General features: G+C 36.2%; 1 protein-coding gene across 1 annotated transcript in view; it reads left to right on the forward strand.

The window, feature by feature from the left end:
• Positions 1–18,741, forward strand: part of nbeal1 (neurobeachin-like 1) — a 73,231-nt gene extending 54,490 nt beyond the window's left edge. Inside the window, 19 exon segments of the mRNA XM_073870698.1 lie at positions 99–232; positions 453–554; positions 2,689–2,784; positions 2,878–3,002; positions 3,194–3,334; positions 3,505–3,635; positions 4,287–4,396; positions 6,006–6,123; positions 7,683–7,780; positions 8,411–8,527; positions 8,944–9,033; positions 9,143–9,252; positions 11,674–11,846; positions 11,930–12,024; positions 12,114–12,230; positions 12,470–12,631; positions 12,707–12,855; positions 13,337–13,472; positions 16,576–18,741. Of these exon segments, the coding sequence (XP_073726799.1) occupies positions 99–232; positions 453–554; positions 2,689–2,784; positions 2,878–3,002; positions 3,194–3,334; positions 3,505–3,635; positions 4,287–4,396; positions 6,006–6,123; positions 7,683–7,780; positions 8,411–8,527; positions 8,944–9,033; positions 9,143–9,252; positions 11,674–11,846; positions 11,930–12,024; positions 12,114–12,230; positions 12,470–12,631; positions 12,707–12,855; positions 13,337–13,472; positions 16,576–16,677 (2,306 nt within the window). The 3' untranslated portion in view covers positions 16,678–18,741.
• Positions 18,742–20,804: the final 2,063 nt, after the last annotated feature.

The raw sequence follows: 20,804 nt of genomic DNA on the forward strand, positions 1-20,804 counted from the left end.
TGAGAGGGGAACATAAATGAAATGAATTGGATGCTGGGATATTTGATGGGTTAAAAAGAAGAAAGGTTTGGTGACTGACTGTTTGGTTTGTTTCTCAGGTGTGGGTCAGGACTTTAAATGGCCTCTGTCTCAGATCAGAGAGATCCACCTGCGAAGGTACAACCTGCGGCGCTCCGCTCTAGAGATCTTCCTCATCGATCAGACCAATTATTTCCTCAACTTCACAAAAGAGGTGGAAAATAATTCATTGTCATCTCAATCTAACAAAAGTGTTGATCTCTGCAGACGTGCTGTCTGACATTTTTGACTTAGCAAATAGTTTCTTGCGACAGTAGCTTGACAGGAGATGTTATTTATTGTTTGACGCTTGATTGTGTGGTATTCGTGTACGACATGTTTAACCAGTCAGTGTACTCATCTCTTGTTCTGTTTCTTTTGGATTTGATTGACAGGTGCGTAATAAAGTCTACAGTCGGATGCATCTGTTGCGATCCCTTTCTCTTCTTGACACGCGTTCGCCTCAGGACCTGCTCAAAGCATCTGGACTAACTCAGGTGATTACAAGAAACCGTTTCATTTAGTATGCATTAGGGGTGTAACGGTACACAAAATTCACGATTTGGTACGTAGTTAGTTTTTTTTTAAGTCGCAGTTTGGTTCTGCTTCAGTATAGTTAGGGGGAAGGAATGCAAAACATAAAATTACTTGGCGTTTATTATTAACATTTGTAAACATAAACAACAATCAACATATAGTAAAAACGCCTTACATATTTTATTTTTCACTTTTTTTGAAAATAGGCTCATTTTCCAGCTCTCCTAGAGTTAAACATTTAATTTGTACTGTTTTGGAATTCATTCAGCTGATCTCCAGGTCTGGCGGTACCACATTTAGCATAGCTTAGCATAATCCATTGAATCTGATTAGACCATCAGCATCGTGCTCAAAAATGACCGAAGAGTTTTTATTTTTTTTATTTAAAACTTGACCCCTCTGTAGTTACATCGTGTACAAAGACCGACGAAAAATTAAAAGTTGCGATTTTCTGGGCTGATATAACTAGGATCTATACTCTCATTGTTTGACTTTGCTGCCGCAACATGGCCGCAGCAGGCGCAATGATATTGCGCAGCGCCCGAAAATAATCCCATTGGTAACTTTCAATAGCAGGGTACTATTTTCGGGCACTGTGTAATAACTACAGAAGAGTCAAGTTTTAAATAGAAAAAATATTGAATCCCTTTGGTCATTTATGAGCGCGATGCTAATGGTCTAATCAGATTCAATGAATTATGCTAAGCTATGCTAAAAGTGGTACCGAAAGTTGAATTTCTTTTAACTTGACACCAAAGCTTGACACGGCGTCTTAAAACACTGCGCTTGTGCATGAGACGGTGCTAAAGACGTTAAACACTTCCGTTTAGTACATGTTTACATAGAAAAACAATGAAAAAGTAGCACAGTTGAATTAAAAAAGTTAACGGCTTTGCTAAACAAACTTGCCGTCCACCATTTAATATGTTTGTGGGAACTCAGATGTGAAGTTTGTTCCTTGTGTAAAAGCAAAACTGTTTAAAAAGTACTGTTTAAAAAAACACTGTTTAAAAAAACTGTGTAAAAGTACTGTTTAAGATTGCATTTAGTTCACATGTGCACAGAACTGGAAGTCCTGTACCAAAACGTTAGTGATGGGAGAAACAAAGCCTTTTTTACTATAACAGTATTAACATCAATTGATCCAATTTGCTTCCAAAATTAATTCAGTTTTTCGAAGCGTTCGAAACACCACACATGCTGCCTGGCGACACCTGCTGGTCAAAATAGTGTAAAAGCAACAAGATCTTTCCAAACATTTGACACTTTTTACAAAATAGCAACAAGATCTTTCTAAACATATGTTTTTAAGGAAAATAAATTATTTAACTTAAGACATAATTAACAGTGTTTTCTGTGTTTTTAGTTATATTTAGGCAAAATAAATCATTAAAACAAACTCCCCTTTTAATTTTGCACTGTCTATAAACAAAAAGTAGACAGAATGGTTGTGTTCCCTACTGAAAAATCCAGCTAAAACCAGCATAAGCTGGTAGCTGGTTTTAGCTGGTTTACGCTGGTCCTCCCAGCCTGACAAAGCTGGTCATGCTGGTGGGCCAGCTGGTCTTCCAGCCTGACCAGCTAAGTCCAGCTAGACCAGCTCAAAATGTGACCAAAACACAGCTAGACCAGCTTGCTACACCAGCAAAACCAGCTTCCTACACCAGCAAACCCAACTCCCCAGCTTATGGTGGTCTTAGCTGGATTTTTCAGTAGGGTTATTAGTCAGAAGGATGAATGTTTTATGAACTGACCTGAGTTCACTTAACCATATTAGACACTGGTCATTTGTGATCAACTCCCCCTAGTGGTGAATCATCAGATTTTCAAAACGTTTCGACACAGTAATGACGTAATGAAGCCTCGTTTGATAAAATCAAGTGACATGGCCAGTTTGAAACACGCTCCGAACAAATTATTAGAAACAAACGATTTGTAAAGGTTTTGTAAAGTGCTTCGAAAGCGACCGTCACTACAAAACGTTTTCGGTATGAATCTGTGTACTGTTACACGTCAGTATGAGTACATTTTACGGATACCTTTCTTTAATGAGAAACTGATCTTAATTATTTTGATCTCTCCTTTTTTCATCAGAAATGGGTGAACAGAGAGATTTCGAACTTTGACTACCTGATGCAGTTAAACACCATCGCAGGAAGAACGTACAACGATCTGTCTCAGTATCCTGTGGTAAGGGACATTTTCGCACGTGACCTGGATTGTGTTTATGCTACAGCGGGACCTTCCAAAAAGATCTTACATGGTTTACTTTGGTATTTGTAGTTCCCCTGGATCCTGTCTGATTATACGTCAGAAGAGCTGGATCTGTCTGACCCTCGTGTGTTCAGAGATCTCTCCAAACCTGTAGCGGTGTTGAACGAGAGGAACGCCAAAGCCGTACGAGAGAAGTGTGTATTATTGTTTTCATTTATATTATGTGTTTAAACTGTAGCTCTAGTCCTAGTATTAGTTAGCTGCCTTCCTAGGTGATCCCGGGTGCGCTCACAGGGTTAATTGCTAATTGAAAGTGATTTTGTGGCAGTAGTGAATGAATTTGGTGGTTGGCTTTCTGATGTTCGACTGGTACTTTGATCCGTAGGTATGAGAGTTTTGAAGACCCCACGGGCACCATCGACCGTTTCCACTACGGCACTCACTACTCAAATGCTGCGGGGGTCATGCATTACCTCATCAGGGTCGAACCCTTTACCTCTCTGCACATACAACTACAGAGCGGAAGGTAAATTACCTTAAATTTTCTGTATCACTGAAGTGAAATTCATTTAAAGATGCTGCAGTATATTGTAAATTTTTAGGCAACTCGTGATTCCTCTTCAGTATTGTCTGTGTTCTTCTGGATAGTCTCATAAGGTTGGTTTGACATTGGTCTGACTTTATGGTTTTGTGCAGATTCGACTGCGCAGACCGTCAGTTTCACTCAATTCCTGGCACCTGGCAGACGCTCATGGATAACCCCAATGACGTTAAAGAGCTCATCCCGGAATTCTTTTACTTTCCAGAGTTCTTGGAGAACCAGAACGGTAAGTAGATGTAGCAGTTTTTCAGAAAAAAATGCTCCTCGGACATGAAGTGTGTATTATATTGTGGCAAGAAAATCGGTAAAGCCATTGTTGCTTTGTTGAGTGACTGGATACTCAAACACTATATTGTTTTGATAGTATTTACTAATGCTGGGCAAAGATTGATCACGATTAATCGCATACAAAATTAAAGTGCTTTTTTGCATAATATACAAGTGTGTGTAATTATTATTATGCATAAATGAATACACACACACACACACACACTCATGTATATATTTGAGAAACATTTACATGTGTGTATATATATTTATTTATATTTTTCTATATTAAATATACACTTTAAAAAATTATATATATATACAGCGGGGAATATAAGTATTTGACACATCAGCATTTTGTGTCATTTCACTTAATTTATTATGACTCAAGTTGTATACTTAAATGCTGATATGTCAAATACTCATTTTCCCTGCTGTATATTATGCAAAAATTTACTTTTCTTTTGTATGTGATTAATCTATGCCCAGCACTAGTATTTACCCTTAAAACATCAACCAATGAATAGTTGTCTATGTATATTAATCAGAGAAAAAGAAAAAGTACCTTTTAATACATTTCCACCTTTATATTGTATCCATCACGTTGTAGGTTTTGACCTGGGTCGTTTGCAGATCTCTAAGGAGCGAGTAAATGATGTCATCCTGCCTAAATGGGCCAAATCTCCAGAGGATTTTATCTACAAGCACCGCAAAGCCCTGGTGAGTCCATTTCTAATGACCTCATCACGGTTCTTTCCTATTAACCTTAATACAGAACCTGCAGAGGGGAGCGGGGAACGATTGTACCATCTATATATGCTACATCTGTTTCTCACTTCATCTCAAATCTCCAGACACTTCTGGCCTAATAAAAGGTGGAGGGAATAATAGTCCTGTGAAAGGGTGCGAAACTAGAACGACAAAATATTTTAGAAATAAGCTTTGGCAATAGATTCAATGTAATATCAATTCAATGTCAAAAATTCAATACTTGAATTGGTGTCATTTAATGTTAAAATTTTGTAAAAAAAAAAAAAAAAAACTAAATGAATTTAATTGGATAAGTGTCCAATTAATGAATCTTACAAGCCAATGCATTAATTTTTATGCTTTACACCACAATGCTTGAAATGATGAAATAGCACACGGTCATCTGGGTCAAGTGCCAAAATTTGCAAAAGTTCTGCTGTAAATGTTTGGTACCTCAGTATTTTACATGCATTTACAATTTTAAGTTTACATGCACCCACATGATGTGATTATAATACAATTTTGTATATATTGCGATTACAATTTATCTCATGTAAACAAAATACTTGGATCAAAATAATGCAATTATAATCATACAAGTATAATCGTATTAAAGCTTGGCAAATGTTGATTTTAATCGCAATACACGTCCATGTAAACACTTTATTTGCATCTATACTGCACTTACTGAAGTGCGTGTGTGTTTTTGTTGCGCACCTTGTGCAGTTTTCACTAAGCTCTGTCAACACGACTCACTGTCAGCAGACTTGCCTTGATCCAGAAACAGCTCAAATAACGCGACAGCGGCATATAAAACTGTTATATTAAATTCATAATATTTCATGGCACAGAATAACGGAAAACGTCTATAGGAATGGAAAAAATACATTAAAACAGTGGACAGTAACACACCAGGGTTTCCCACAGCACTTTTCAGTTCGGGCGACCCACCTAAGCTGGGAAACCCTACCGCCTTAACTAGGTCGTCCAAAAAAAGAAAAAAATTTGCTGCACAAAAGGCCATCAAGTGCATCTCGGAGAATAGCGTGGACGGGTTTCACACCGCGAGCCCGAAATGAGAGAAAGACATGGTCCGTCACTGTCTGGAGGATTACTAGCCTGTTGATAAAACATTTAATTCATTAATAATCTAATGTTCATTTTCTATCATAGTTTCTTCAAAATTGAGTTTTATTTGAGTTTTCAATAAAAATATTTTTATCATGACACGTACGCCCCACCCCTTTGATTGCCACCCCCCGGCCCGCCCACCTGCACAACCCTACCACCTTAACTAAGAAATTTTCTGCGGGAAACCCTGCACACCTATATGTGAGTTTATTAGTTGTGCTGTGGATTGTGGTTTGTGAAAATGAATAATAACCAGCAAAAAATCAGAAAATAAAAACTCCCTGGAAAGAGGATTGAAGAGGTTTGCTGGAGTCGATTAAGTCCTTACAATGATTATTGGAAATAATCATATTATTGGTGTAACGTAGTCATTGTTTTACATTTGAATCCTATGCATATCATGTGTTGCTGTACTAAATGATGTGATGATGTGTATCTCTATGTGCAGGAATCAGAGTATGTTTCTGCTCACCTTCATGAATGGATCGATCTGATTTTTGGTTATAAACAGAGAGGCCCAGCGGCAGTGGAGGCTCTTAATGTCTTTTACTACTGCACATATGAAGGTAGGACGTCCTACATACTAAACATTATGGCATCAAGACGCTTCAGTGCACTTTAGTGACATTTAACTGTACATGTTGGATTTTTCTGTAAGCATCATGGATTCATTATATTACAATTATTTATATATATGTATTTGTTGTTAATATTTTTTAATAAAAGCTGTAAATTGTATGGGTGTAACAATACATCGTTATGGATCGATACATCGATTTTATTTCTGACGATACGACACAACGATGTCACATGTAAAAAATCGATTTAAGGTACTTTTATTTTGACACTCTCCACGTCCTCATTTCTTGACATAGATCCGTCTACGCATTATCACCATAGCACTGCAGGTGATATTGTTCATGCAAAACGCAGTGTCCTCTCTCCTAACCATGTTTTTTTTAAGAAAAATCTCTCAAAAGAGACCACTGCAGCACTTGTTTGACTGTAAGATCTGATGTTGTGTAACAGATCAATTGCTTAAACTGTTAAGCGCCGCCGTCCTGAATACGGGACACCTAAGTTTGCATTAATATTGTTCATGTAAATTTTAATCCATCACTACAAACTATATATCGTTGGAAAGGTCTAAGCCTCCAGAATAGACATTTCAACAGTGTTTTATAAAATAAATTATGTAGGGAGAGTAATCGATTCATTTATTAAAACATTTATTTTCTGCTAAATGTCACTGTCCCACCAGCAGGATGCCTACATTTGCTTCAATGTTTGCATATGAATTCTTATCTAATCATGACAAACTGTATATTGTTTGAAAGCTCCAAGAGTGTAGATTTAACTCAATATGGTGGGGTGACACTTAAAAGGTTAAGTTTAACAGCTTTATTTTTTATATTAATTTATATCGTAATGAACTGTCCGATTTACACCCCTAGTAAATTGTATTGATCTAGCAGCGGTAATAAGTCGGGATTTTATTATGCTGTAAGTACAATACCAAAGATAATAGATAAGATTGAGCACTGCTGTTACTATAGGGGTCAATGCAACACTCAGTATGGCCGCTCTGGTGACGGAAGTCCCATCTTACAGTAAAAGTTATGGTACATGGATATCGGTCCTTCCCCATTTAAATAGATAGAACTAAAGTTTTGCATGGCTGAAATAACTGCCCAGATGCGTTGCAAACATGGTTTGTCTACTGGCACGACTTCCCTAAACGGACTATGCAAAAACTATAGGAAATGTAAATGCTAATGTAAATGTTTGTGCCACTACCAATATATATACAAACTATATATCTATATATACTCGATATACTATTTACATACATTATTTTGGCATAACTTCTCTCTGTAATATTTGATTGATGGCATTCTTCGGTCAAATATTTTTAATATGACTGGTAAACTGTGGTCTTGACCCAGACAACTGATGTCCCTTGTATCACTTTGTGGTCTCTTTCTTCTTGCATACTAAAGTTGGCTGGTGATTACCAAGGGCCCAGGAGCTGACTGTACATATTCACTTGCATAATTTAAGAAGCTCACGGTGTACATAAATAGTTTGGGTAATGTGAAATTGAAATACTTGTCTGATGTTTTAGGAGCTGTAGATTTGGACGCCATCACAAACGAGAAGGAGAGGAAAGCTCTAGAAGGCATGATCAGTAACTTTGGACAGACACCGTGCCAGTTACTGAAGGTATCGCACTGTGATTTCTCTCCAGACATGCTTACAGTACTATTAGAAGCTTAAAAACCCATTCAGATCATAACAGTATGTTGCAGTATCATTAAAGGCCACATATTATGCCCATTTTTACAAGATGTAATATAAGTTTTAAGTGTGCCCAGAATGTGTCGGTAAAGTTTCAGCTATAAATACTACACAGATCATTTTTTTATCATGTCCAAAATGCCCCTATTTGGGTGGGAGCAAAAGCATGTATGTACCTTTTAAATGCAAAAGAGTTACAGTTCAAATATATCTGATTCATGTGAATAGAGTCTGAGAGCTGCATTAGCACTAAAATATGCTAACAAACAAATTTAGAAAAGCTTTTAGGTAAAACTAACCAGTCAATCAGTGGCTTCAGGGCTTTGTTTGTGTGACATCACATTAACAAGAGAATCAAAACAGCATGTCTAATTGTACTGCTTTAGTTTAATGAGGATTAATTGTAGGGTTGCACACACTGCCAACACATAATATTTGCATAAATATAGAACAATTGTTTCTATCAAACATGTATAAGTTTGGCATAAAGAAATGTAGGATTTTATCTAATATATATATATATATATGTGTGTGTGTGTGTGTGTGTGTGTTTAGGAGCCACATCCTGTACGTCTTTCTCTAGAGGAGTTAGAGAAGAGAAGGTCTCGTCTGGACTCATGTCCTCTCAACATCTTTGAGCATCTCACTGAACTCAAATCATTTTTCGTTGAGGTTTGTGTTTACTCTTTTGGGCGTTTCACACGGTACGCGGCAGCCGCGAGTGTCTAGTTCATTTTCAATAGTAGATGTGCAGAAAGCGACAAAATGGGGCGACTACAGAGGTGAAGCGGAGACGGTCTGCTTTGCTCGTGCACCCAAAATCCTGCTCTTTCCGCGGACACGGCTCTTCACGGCAGGTGCTGTTGAAGATAAACATATTTGCATTAAATGCTGCACAAAACGCTTCCACTACACGAGAAAAGCTGTAGCCACGCACGATTTCGCAGCTCGCCGTGTACCATGTGAAACGTCCATTGCAGTTTTTAATAAATTTTGGTTTAACTGATAGAGCAGGGTGATAACTAAGCTAACAGCATAAGTTTGATGAATTGCATTTTGTTTTCTTACATTTTAAATCTGTGTTTTAGGGCATCAGTGACAAGGTTCCTCTGGTTAAAGCTGTCGTCCCCAAAAACCAATCGCATTCCTTTATCTCACAGGGAAGTCCAGATACTCTGGTAAGTTTACTGTAAACAAATAAGCTTGTTGCAGCCCGTCACCGTGAGATCAAAAGATTTCTGGTTGCAATTCGATGTTAAATACTCTCACTGTGTTTTCGGTTAACAGGTAACAATAAGCCAGAATTGTTTGATGGGAACACACGGTTGGCTGCCGTATGACAAAAACATATCCAACTATTTCACTTTCATCAAAGACCCTACAGTCGCCAGTTCAAAGTGAGTTTATCTGACGTACTGCTTTTACCTGTAACTCACATCGTTTTTGTCTCACAAGTGTATTGCATATAAAACAATTAGAAAAGATAACATATTTAAACTAGAGACGCACTGATATATCGGCCAATAATCGGCATATAATAGTTAATGTAACCATCAAATTCTCGATATCGGTATCGGCAGATATTAGTCTTAATATTCGGTATCGATGGGAACTTGTTTATATCAGTGCATCTCTAATGTAAAGTAGAGATGCAACAATATATCGCCCAATAATCGGTATTGGTCGACAAAAGCCATTTTTAACACTATCGGCCGATAGTTTATAATCCACTGATGGCCGATATATCCTGTCAATCAAAAGTGAACAGGAAAATGCAATGAATTTGAGCTCTGTGTGTAGAAAATATAAAGGAGGATCACTAGTTTAATGTTCAAATGTAACCTTCAGAATTTAGTTAATGGAAGTTCATTTAACTCTCGGTATCGGCAGATATCAGTCTGAATAATCGGTATCGGTGGAAATTGTTTATATCAATGCAATTCTAATGTAAACTAGAGGTGCACCAATATATCGCCCAATAATCGGTATTGGTTGATAAAAGCCATTTTTAACACTATCGCCCGATAGTTTATAATCCACTGATGGCCGATATATCCTGTCAATCAAAAGTGAACAGGAAAATGCAATGAATTTGAGCTCTGTGTGTAGAAAATATAAAGGAGGATCACTAGTTTAATGTTCAAATGTAACCTTCAGAATTTAGTTAATGGAAGTTCATCTAACTCTGGGTATCGGCAAATATCAGTCTGAATAATCGGTATCGGTGGAAATTGTTTATATCAATGCAACTCTAATGTAAACTAGAGGTGCACCAATATATCGTTCAATAATCGGTATTGGACGATAAAAACAATTTTTCCAAACTATCGGTCATGGCTGATATATCCTGTCAATCAAAAGTGAACAGGAAAATGCAATGAATTTGAGCTCTGTGTGTAGAAAATATAAAGGAGGATCACTAGTTTAATGTTCAAATGCAACCTTCAGAATTTAGTTAAGGGAAGTTCATCTAACTCTGGGTATCGGCAGATATCAGTCTGAATAATCGGTATCGGTGGAAATTGTTTATATCAATGCATCTCTAATGTAAACTAGAGGTGCACTAATATATTGTTCAATAATCGGTATTGGTCGATAAAAGCCAATTTTAACACTATCGGACGATAGTTTATAATCCCTGAGGGCCGATATATCCTGTCAATTAAAAGTGAACAGGAAAATGCAATGAATTTGAGCTCTCTGTGTAGAAAATATAAAGGAGGATCACTAGTTTAATGTTCAAATGTAACCTTCAGAATTTTGTTAATGGAAGTTCATCTAACTCTGGGTATCGGCAAATATCAGTCTGAATAATCGGTATCGGTGGAAATTGTTTATATCAATGCAACTCTAATGTAAACTAGAGGTGCACCAATATATCGTTCAATAATCGGTATTGGACGATAAAAACAATTTTTCCAAACTATCGGTCATGGCTGATATATCCTGTCAATCAAAAGTGAACAGGAAAATGCAATGAATTTGAGCTCTGTGTGTAGAAAATATAAAGGAGGATCACTAGTTTAATGTTCAAATGCAACCTTCAGAATTTAGTTAAGGGAAGTTCATCTAACTCTGGGTATCGGCAGATATCAGTCTGAATAATCGGTATCGGTGGAAATTGTTTATATCAATGCATCTCTAATGTAAAGTAGAGGTGCACTAATATATTGTTCAATAATCGGTATTGGTCGGTAAAAGCCAATTTTAACACTATCGGCCGATAGTTTATAATCCCTGATGGCCGATATATCCTGTCAATCAAAAGTGAACAGGAAAATGCAATGAATTTGAACTCTGTGTGTAGAAAATTAAACTAGTTATCCTTCTTTATATGTTTAAATGTAACTTTCAGAATTTAGTTAATGGAAGTTCATCTAACTCTGGGTATCGGCAGATATCAGTCTGAATAATCGGTATCGGTGGAAATTGTTTATATCAATGCATCTCTAATGTAAACTAGAGGTGCACCAATATATCATTCAATAATTGGTATTGGTCGATAAAAGCAATTTTTCCACACTATCGGTCATGTCCGAAATATCCTGTCAATCAAAAGTGAACAGGAAAATGCAATGAATTTGAGCTCTGTGTATAGAGAATGTAAAAAACATCATTAGTTTAATGTTCAATTCATTACATAAACGAATAACATTCAGAAAATTGAATCTTCAGAATTAAGTTAATGCAAGTTAATATAACCACCAAACTATCAGCATTGGTATCCATCTGAATAATAGGTATCGGTGGAAAAAAGTCATATCTGTGCATCTCTAATATAAACCTATAATAACGTTCTCTTTGTCTGTTTCTATTAGGACTCAGAGGTTTGTAGCGGGGACGTTCGCTCCAGGGATTGAGGTCTCTGCTCAGCTATTTGTTGTATCTCACGATGGAAAGCTTCTCTTCAGCGGAGGCCATTGGGACAACAGCGTAAGAGTGACGTCTCTTGTCAAAGGCAAAACAGTGGGGCAGCACATCCGTCACATGGGTAAGACGATCTTGCGGTCTTTGTTTTATATCACATGGTTCAAATACACCGTGTTCTCATTTTATTTTTCTCTCTCCTGGCAGACATTGTGACGTGTCTGGCCACGGATCACTTCGGGATTCACCTGATCTCTGGCTCCAGAGACAGCACCTGTATGGTGTGGCAGGTGCTTCAACAGGTGCGTTCTGTTCTTCTGGAAAATCCCCCTAAAGATGTCTTTTACTGTACTACAGCTGTTGGGAAAATTAAAATGTGTCCTGTGTGTAGGGTGGTGCTCCGGTGGGACTGTCCTCTAAGCCAGTGCAGGTGTTGTACGGACACACGGATGAAGTTGTCAGCGTGTCTATCAGTACGGAGCTGGACATGGCCGTTTCTGGATCAAGGGTTAGTAACCTCGCATGCAATCCCTTTAAAAAATACACTGCCCACAGGATGATATAACACGTTTACTTTTTTTGCACAGCATTAGAAGTGGACTTAAAGGCACAATATATAATTTTTGCAACTAGGGGCCATCGTATAAAACAAAATCACAGCTATGAACATGGAATGATGCAAAAGTGAAAACTAATACAGAAAGTATAAAATACAAAACATTGAATATGAAATTATATGTGTAACAGGATGGAACTGTGATTATTCACACCGTGAGGAGGGGTCAGTACATGCGCTGTCTGCGGCCTCCGTGTGAAAGTTCGCTGCCCATGTCCATCATGCACCTGGCTGTGTCCTTCGAGGGGCATTTATTAGTGCACACTTGCATTGAAGGCAAAGCCACACTAAAGGTATTCATCACAGACCCACATTTACCCACCCCGTTTCTCTCTGTACGCATGTAAACCGATCCTCTCTGTGTTTAGGACAAGAACGCTCTGCACCTGTACTCCGTTAATGGGAAACACCTGTGCAGTGCCCCGCTGAACGAACAGGTGACAGACCTGTGTGTCTCAGGAGAATATGTGGCTATCGGCAGTGAACAAGGTTTCCTGTCTGTCAGGGATCTTTACAGGTAATACTTCTGCCGTAAGGTAACATATGGTGGCTAGCTCCGCGCATCGAATTACTGTTGTACTCATTTTCCTAAAATAACTACAGTTGACACTTCCTAAAGCTACGAGCAATGACAGACACTCGTCGACTCGTTCCTTATTTGAGAAGTGACATCACTTGTCAATCAAGGCTCCATGTAGACACTGCATGTTAAATATTTAAAACAAATTGTAAGTGTTATTGATGTAATGCAATCATTTCTAGTAATATTTATCTTCAATATGTCCCTTAACAATCAAATCACTCAACAAATGCAAGAAATATAAACATTTTTCTTACATTTTGAAATGAAGCATGTGTGTTTCCTGGGATCAAACCCACAGTCATTGTGCTATGCTCCATCAATTGAGCTAGACATTATATGAATGTATATTTTTTATTATGAAGATGATAACATCATTGGTACTGTAACGCTCTCTCTCTTCTGGTTGCCGTGACAGCCTGACTCTGTGCGTTGCTCCGATGGCAATGAGGGTGCCCATCCGCTGTGTATCCGTGACTAAGGAACAGTCTCACGTGCTGGTGGGACTTGATGACGGAAAGCTGATCGTGGTGGGCGTCGGAAAGCCAGCGGAGGTAAAAAGCTCCTTCAGGAACTACATCACTCAGAGGATGGAGGGCTCGCCCCTCATGAACACGCTTCGGGTTCGATCGCCCGCACACCTGCTGCATCTCAGAGACCAGAATACTTTCATTTAGGAAATGTGGAATTTAAAAATGTCTAAAGTTTTGTATTTATTTTACAATTCTCCCTATACATATAAAATCACTTTACATACACGAGACACAATAGCAATGGATTGAATTTGATCCCGAGCAATTAGTTAAAAATATAGTATAAATCGTGTTTCCAGTGTTGTGTGAAGTGTAACTGTAGTTTGCAAGTTTTCGATTAGCAGTGGGAGTTGTAACCTAATCTTAGTGATGCTAACAGTAGTGAAGATGAATAATTTTAAAACTGTGAAATTAAAGGGCACCTATATGCCCATTTTTACAAGATGTAATATAAGTCTCAGGTGTGCCCAGAATGTGTCTATGACGTTTCAGCTAAAAAAAAAACACAAAACATTTATTAAAGCATTTCCTATTTGGGCGGGAGAAAAAAACGCTGTTTTCGTGTGTGTACCTTTAAATGCAAATGAGCTCCTCGCTCAAGAGACAGTAGCTGCATTTCAATTACCCTTCAAATTGCGCAATTGCGAATTGAAAATTCAGCCAATTTCGCCAAAACGCCCATATGTCCCATAAGCTTTTTACGCTCGCATGAGGTGGTTTTTCAGGCAATTCAAAAAATTAGCTTTTTTACATAACTGCACAAAATGCGAATAATAAATTATTAGATGATGCGGTATGTATTAAAACCTCCCAGAAACACCTCAATACGTGTCTGCTCCCAAGAATGAGATACTTTCCTGTTTGGATTACACTCCTACATCTCTTTTAATTTAAAATAATGTACTATTACCTCCAAGAAATATTTATATGTTGCCGCTCCTACGTATAAGGGCCTTTCCTTGGCATTAATGTTTCAATAATAGTCTTACGTCCCCTCCGGTTAAAAATATTACCTAGTGTGGTGGATGTGATATTAGTAAACCTATCAACATTAGTCGATGTGATGTGGAATGACTTATCGCGAAAGGAAAAAACTAAGTTTCAGTCGCATATCATCGGTTAACTCTTTCCCCGCCATTGACGAGTTATCTCGTCAATTAAGAGAAAACATTTCCCTGCTAATGACGCTTCCCTGACAAGTTTTTAAAGTAATCTTTAATTCTGCTATTATCCACTAGGTGTCGCTTTTACCCAATTTATAAAAACTGAAGCATCAGCTAGTTCTACAACATTGTAAACTCTGTGTATGTTCTGAATTTGATCTCTTAACAAAGTTTTTTTTTTTTTTACAAAAAATGCAATTATCTCAGCTTTTTTTGAAGAAACCTACTCATATTTGAGATAAAAAGAGAACAAATGAAGATAGCATGAAACTTTTTTTATTTGTTTGTTTGTTTAAAAGCAGAGAATCTGTTCTTTCATTTTAAATATATTGAATGTTTATATATTTATAGAAGAAACATTTCCTGGAAGGTTTTTTTGAAACTTTTGTGAAAATCACAATGAGTAAATGGAAACGCCGTCATTTCGCAATAGTCTTTTGTTGACATTTAGAAAGTAACGCTAAAGTTTTGTGCAAATCTGTAATACCGTATATACCCGAATATAAGAGGAGGTTTTTGTACTAAAAATAGACAGAAAAATGGGGGGGGGGTCCCTTATATTTGCGATATAGACAAAATCACGGGGAAACAGTAGAGGGCGCCAACGCGATAGGTTAGATGTGTTTGATTTAAAGCAGATGGTTATTTTCTATCTATCTTCACAGTACCACAGTTACATACATACATGGGCCTACATAATTATTGATTTTTTGTGAAAAGGTTATTCATTTTTGTCACTCATTCATTCATTTGTGAACTTATTCATAGACAGAGTGCACTTTATTTTGTGACAAATTATTCCAAATATTTAATGAATGGTGTTAAAAAGTATATAAATAATAAAGTATCACTAGAATTTTAAAATAAAATAATTTTCTGATTTTTTCCACAAAATCTCATCTTTCCCAAAAATAAGTCTGGAAAATGGGCGGTCGTCTTATATTCAGGGTCGTGTTATATTTGGGTATATACGGTAATTTAATACAGTAAAAACAATAGTATCTCACCATTGGGATATGACTGACAGCGTACAATTTGCTGATGGCGGAAAATATGGTAATGCACTACTGTCAGTCAGCAGCCGTGGGTGGGGCTTTATCAGTGTGACGTCACATTAACAAGAGAATGTAAACGGCATGTCTAATGAGACTGCTTTGGTTTAATGCGGATTAAAGAAGACTGAGTGGGTGGATTTTTTTCATTGTAGGATGGTTGTGTTCACACACTGCCAACACACATTTATGTCCAAACTATGAATTTTGCATAATAGATGCCCTTTATAGGTGGGGAGCTATTGATTCTTTGGGGAAAAAAAAATTATTTTCCATGTACAAAATAGAGGAGTTGCTTGTTGATATTGGAAAAAATAAATTAAATATCGTCATATTCCGACCAGACAAAAAAAGCAAAATTGGCTAAACCAATGGTGTAAGAGATGCGACTGTATGGCAATCGTGGCAATTGATTATTTGTTAGAGAAACCTGTTTGAAAACAGTCATTATATTTCCAATGTTTGAACTGCGACCTTGCAATGCATTGGCCAAACATTCCTAGTTTCTTACTTTAGGTGACAGTTCATAACTGGTTTGTATAGTACATATGAAGAGTTTGGTTTCAAAACGCTATAAATCTATTTTGACTAATTTGTAAAAATGTGTTTTCTATACCAATTATTTTTTTGTTACAAACTTATTACAAATTTACTTTTTTAATACTGACCAGATACAATACTGATTTTTTTTTTTATGCCGTTTATCACGTTTTGGAACCAAAGTCTTTATATACTTCCCTTCAATTATCATTTTCTTATCTCTTTTTTTCAAGATTTTGATTTATCTGCCATTTGATTTTGCACTAACCTCAATGAATCAAACAGACGATCACACGCACTCATGGATCATTTTTGTTTTCCCACTCTTCACTTCCTCTTTTCTCCTTTATCCTCTCCTCTGTTCCTCAGATGCGTTCTGGCCAGATTACGCGGAAACTCTGGGGCTCCAGTAAACGTCTCACCCAGATCTCGTCTGGAGAAACAGAGTATCACACCCAAGAGCAACCCTGACCCCACCCCCTAAATCACAGCCCTTCTGCCTGATTGGCCCACTGTCCCGTCAATCAGCACAGTCTCCCGAATTCATTGTTTCTGTTTGGAGGACGACTCTCCTCTTGCTGAAACAATACGAAGGACTTTTTATAATACAAACATCACGTGTATGCATATCTGTGTGATGTGTGTTACCGTTTGTGTGTTATCTGTATAGTCCTGTGGTTGGACTGGTGCAGGCACCATCTAACTATGCGTGTCGACCACACCCACACATGCCCCGCCCATTTTCCTGGTTGTCATGCATTTTAATCATCATCAATGCCATTATCATTTGTTCCATTCTGTGTCTTGCATACATGTTTTGTTTATTTTTCTAGTTGTTATATTTCTTTGGTTTCAGTGGCCTGATCTTATGTTTTGTGATATACAGTCAGTATTTATTTGCACACAGACAAAAGGTGGACGATAATTTTCACCAACGCAAATTTGTCATAAGCATAAACTATTCCAAAAGATCAGCACGTACGGCATTTTATTTTCTAACAAAACGTTTATGGGGTGTAAACTGTTGAATGTGTTGTTGTCTTGAATTACTTGAATTGTGGTGTAGTTATTTCAATGAAGAATGACACGTACGTTTTTATTTTATTGACTTTGATTTAAAGATTTGTTTTGTTTTGTTTTGATGAACACTACAACTATAGAAATGGGAGAACGCTTCGAAGGGCTTCGTGAGAAATGACAGTAAGCAATACAGTTATTGAATCAATCCCAGGTTATTGAAGCATTCCACTGTAAATCACTGCTATTCGAAATCCTCCAGTCTTCCTAGTTTCCAAACAAAGCACTACAAATGGGATTGAAGGTACTACACGGGGGACAGCTGTAATAGATGCTGCATAGTCCATTAGTCAGGTGAAGCGCTGTGTTCCTTCCTTTTTTTATATTGCAAAGCCATGCAGTCGTTGTTTACTATGCAGGTAAACGTCCAAGCCTTCTAGAGAATTCGCCCGACGTTTGAATTCTTGCTCGTTCATATGCAGTTTATTTCTTTATTGTTGACTAGACGTGTCGTGTACACGTGTGCGTATGCATGTACTGTTTGTCAGCATGTTGCGGCCCCTAACAGAAATTACATTGGGGGGACCATTTGTCCCACGAATAAGTTTGTCAATGTTACTACTCTAAAATCATAATATACATATATAGGATCATCTTTAAGAAATTTTGGAAACTGTTTGCCGCTGTTTTATTTTAATAACTGTAGTGACTGTGGTGTGTCGACAGAAAGTATGTTTACTATAGTAATTTTCTATAAGGGTCTTGCGAGTTTGTTTTTATCACCCGTGTCTTTGAGTCAAATTTTCATTCCTGTACTGAAAGCCTCATTGTTTTAGAAATGTAGATATTAATGAAAATATTAATACCAAAAATGACGGATAATCAGGATGTTTATTTATTGAGATTGTGTTCTTCCATATATATACTGTATGTGCTTTTAGTTTGCAGTGGTGCTGATGTCCTAAAGTTTAGATTTGGGATGGGGTGTGTTTGCCTCAGATGGTGTCACCAAGTGCTCCCACTTGTTGCTATGGACATTATACCATTTTTTTTTCTTTATTCCCAGATTGTTTCTTTAAAAACAGGAAATCCCTGCAGATTGCTGTTTTTATATGCAGATGTGTGCGTTTTATTTTTGGGATAAAACAAACGGAGTGCCTTTTTATTCTCTGTTGTCATGGGGTTTAGACTCGATGATTTAGACTTTAGCATGACACTTTGTGACCCCTTGGGAACAGCGGCGGTTTCAATGGGACAAACTTTAGCAGTGACTGTTTTGTCATATCAGACCTGTGACTTCCAGTAGCTGTCACTAATGTGTGTGTGTGTGTGTATATCTGTGCTTATTTATAAATGTACAGCATGAGTTTTATTTCCGTGTACATGAATTGTATTTTTTGCACTTTCCGGGTACGACGAATTGTAAGAAATTGTTTTAAATGTCTCCTTGATCTGTACAGAGAAATTGCTTTGTATAAGTGAAGATTTAACAATAAAGCCCTGTTGAAAATTTGAAAAGTGTTTCTTCAAAATGTCTGTAATGTATATTTTAGATGAAAAAGTTCATTCGATTTTGGGTTTGTTTATCCCTCTTCTATAATTCATAATTAATACATGTCGTACATGACTGTTTTTAATTAGTTTAATACGTTGCTTAAAAGATGTATTAAGATAAATAAATTGCTTTAAGGTTTTAAGTTAGTAATTTGTGTGAAAAAGTAATGATGCATTAACGTTTATAACTCTTCTTTAAGTCCTTTCTGCCTTTACAACTAGTATTTGCTATTTTGCAAAATATAAAATTTAGTATTTTGCAAAAATAAGCTATAAATAAAAAACAGTATAAATAACTAGTATTAAAATGAATAAAAATGTCTTTATTAAACCAGGGGTCTCCAACCTTTTTGTGAGCATGGGCTACCACAGTGGATAAAACAATCTGGAGGGCTCCTTTTTTTAATATCTACTAAAACTTTTTTGTTATTTTATTTGACTTGTTAATAAGTTTAATTGTTTAAAATGTTAACATACATAAAAGAAGCCAAGCTAATATAAAAAATATACAAGAATAATGTTGGAGACCACTGTAGTAACAATGAAATAAAGTTTTTACATTTTACTGTAAAAAGTGAAAGTTGGATCTACTTAAACAAATAACTTCAACTGTTTACACTTAAAAAAATTAAGTTTTGTCAACTAAAATGTTTAAAGTAAGAAAATTTAAGTTGAAGGTGTTAGGTGTTACCAATTGAAGTAATTTTTTTTAAGTTAATACAACTTTAACTTTTTACAGTGTACCTCACAAACAGAAATCAGGTCAATTTAAAAAAAATATTTAAATTAATTAATTACATTAAATATAAATATATTGTACATAGTTAACATGGTGTCGGTTTCCCGGAAATGGTTTAGATTAATCCAGGATTTTAGGACAATGAAGTACTGTTTACAAACAAACCTTACAAAAAATAAAAACAATACTGGTGTGCAACTTAAGACAAAACAACGGCACTGATATATGTTAAGACATGTTAGTGCAAGATGTTTTTAAATAAAAATGGCAAAAAATACATTTCTATTGTATAAATAAATACATTTTGCAGAAAGTAAAGCTAAATTAAATTTGCATTTATTTTAAATTATTTTTTTAAATAAAATTAATTCCTTAATTTGAAAATACATTTAGTTTTAACCTTAATATATCAACATATGTTTAAATACTGTTTTTAGGGCAATATATAAAGTATATTTTTAAAGTTGAATATATACTTTAAACCTTTTCAAACCTTTTATGTTTACAGGTTTGTAACATAAACATAAGGTTTTTTCTTCCAGAGCGATGTGAATATAAATGCTTTAAAAATATTTATTTTTTTAAATATATTTCAAAATATATATTTTGCTGAATGGGACAGCTCAAACATGCATTTTAGTCTTGGACAAGACTTAAAGGGATTGTTCACCCAAGAATAAAAAATCTGTCATTATCTTCTCATCCTTCTTGTATGTAAATTTTTCTGATGAACTCAAAATATTTTGACAAATAATGGTATGCACACAGCTTATTTTAACCATTGACTTCCATAGTAGGAATAAAAATATATGATGGAATTAAATGGGTACTGTTATCTGTGTGCTTACCATCATTTATCAAAAAATCATCTTCATCATTTATCACAATACTTCAAAAATATTTTTTTCCTGCTATGGAAGTCAAGGTTACAATCTGCTGTATGCTTACCATATTTTCTCAAAATATCTTCTTTTGTGTTCATCAAAATAAAAAAATTCATACAGGTTTAGAACAACATGACGGTGAGTAAATTATGACAGAATGTTCATTTTTTGGTGAACTATACCTTTAAGCCCTGTATCTGGGAAACTGCCCCATAGTGTTCATGTTGTCTTTAATTGTTTACACAAATAAGTTTTGCCTTTATAAATATTAAGCCATTATAAACGTTAAATAAAAAACCCCAAACAAATGACATAAAAAAAACAGAATTAATATATAATGTAAAAGGGTCTGTCCACTCCAGCGCCCCCTTTAAGAAACTATCTGGAACTCTGACCGCTATCGC

Source organism: Misgurnus anguillicaudatus, chromosome 8, assembly GCF_027580225.2.
Source record: "Misgurnus anguillicaudatus chromosome 8, ASM2758022v2, whole genome shotgun sequence".
NCBI classification, from domain to species: Eukaryota; Metazoa; Chordata; class Actinopteri; order Cypriniformes; family Cobitidae; genus Misgurnus; species Misgurnus anguillicaudatus.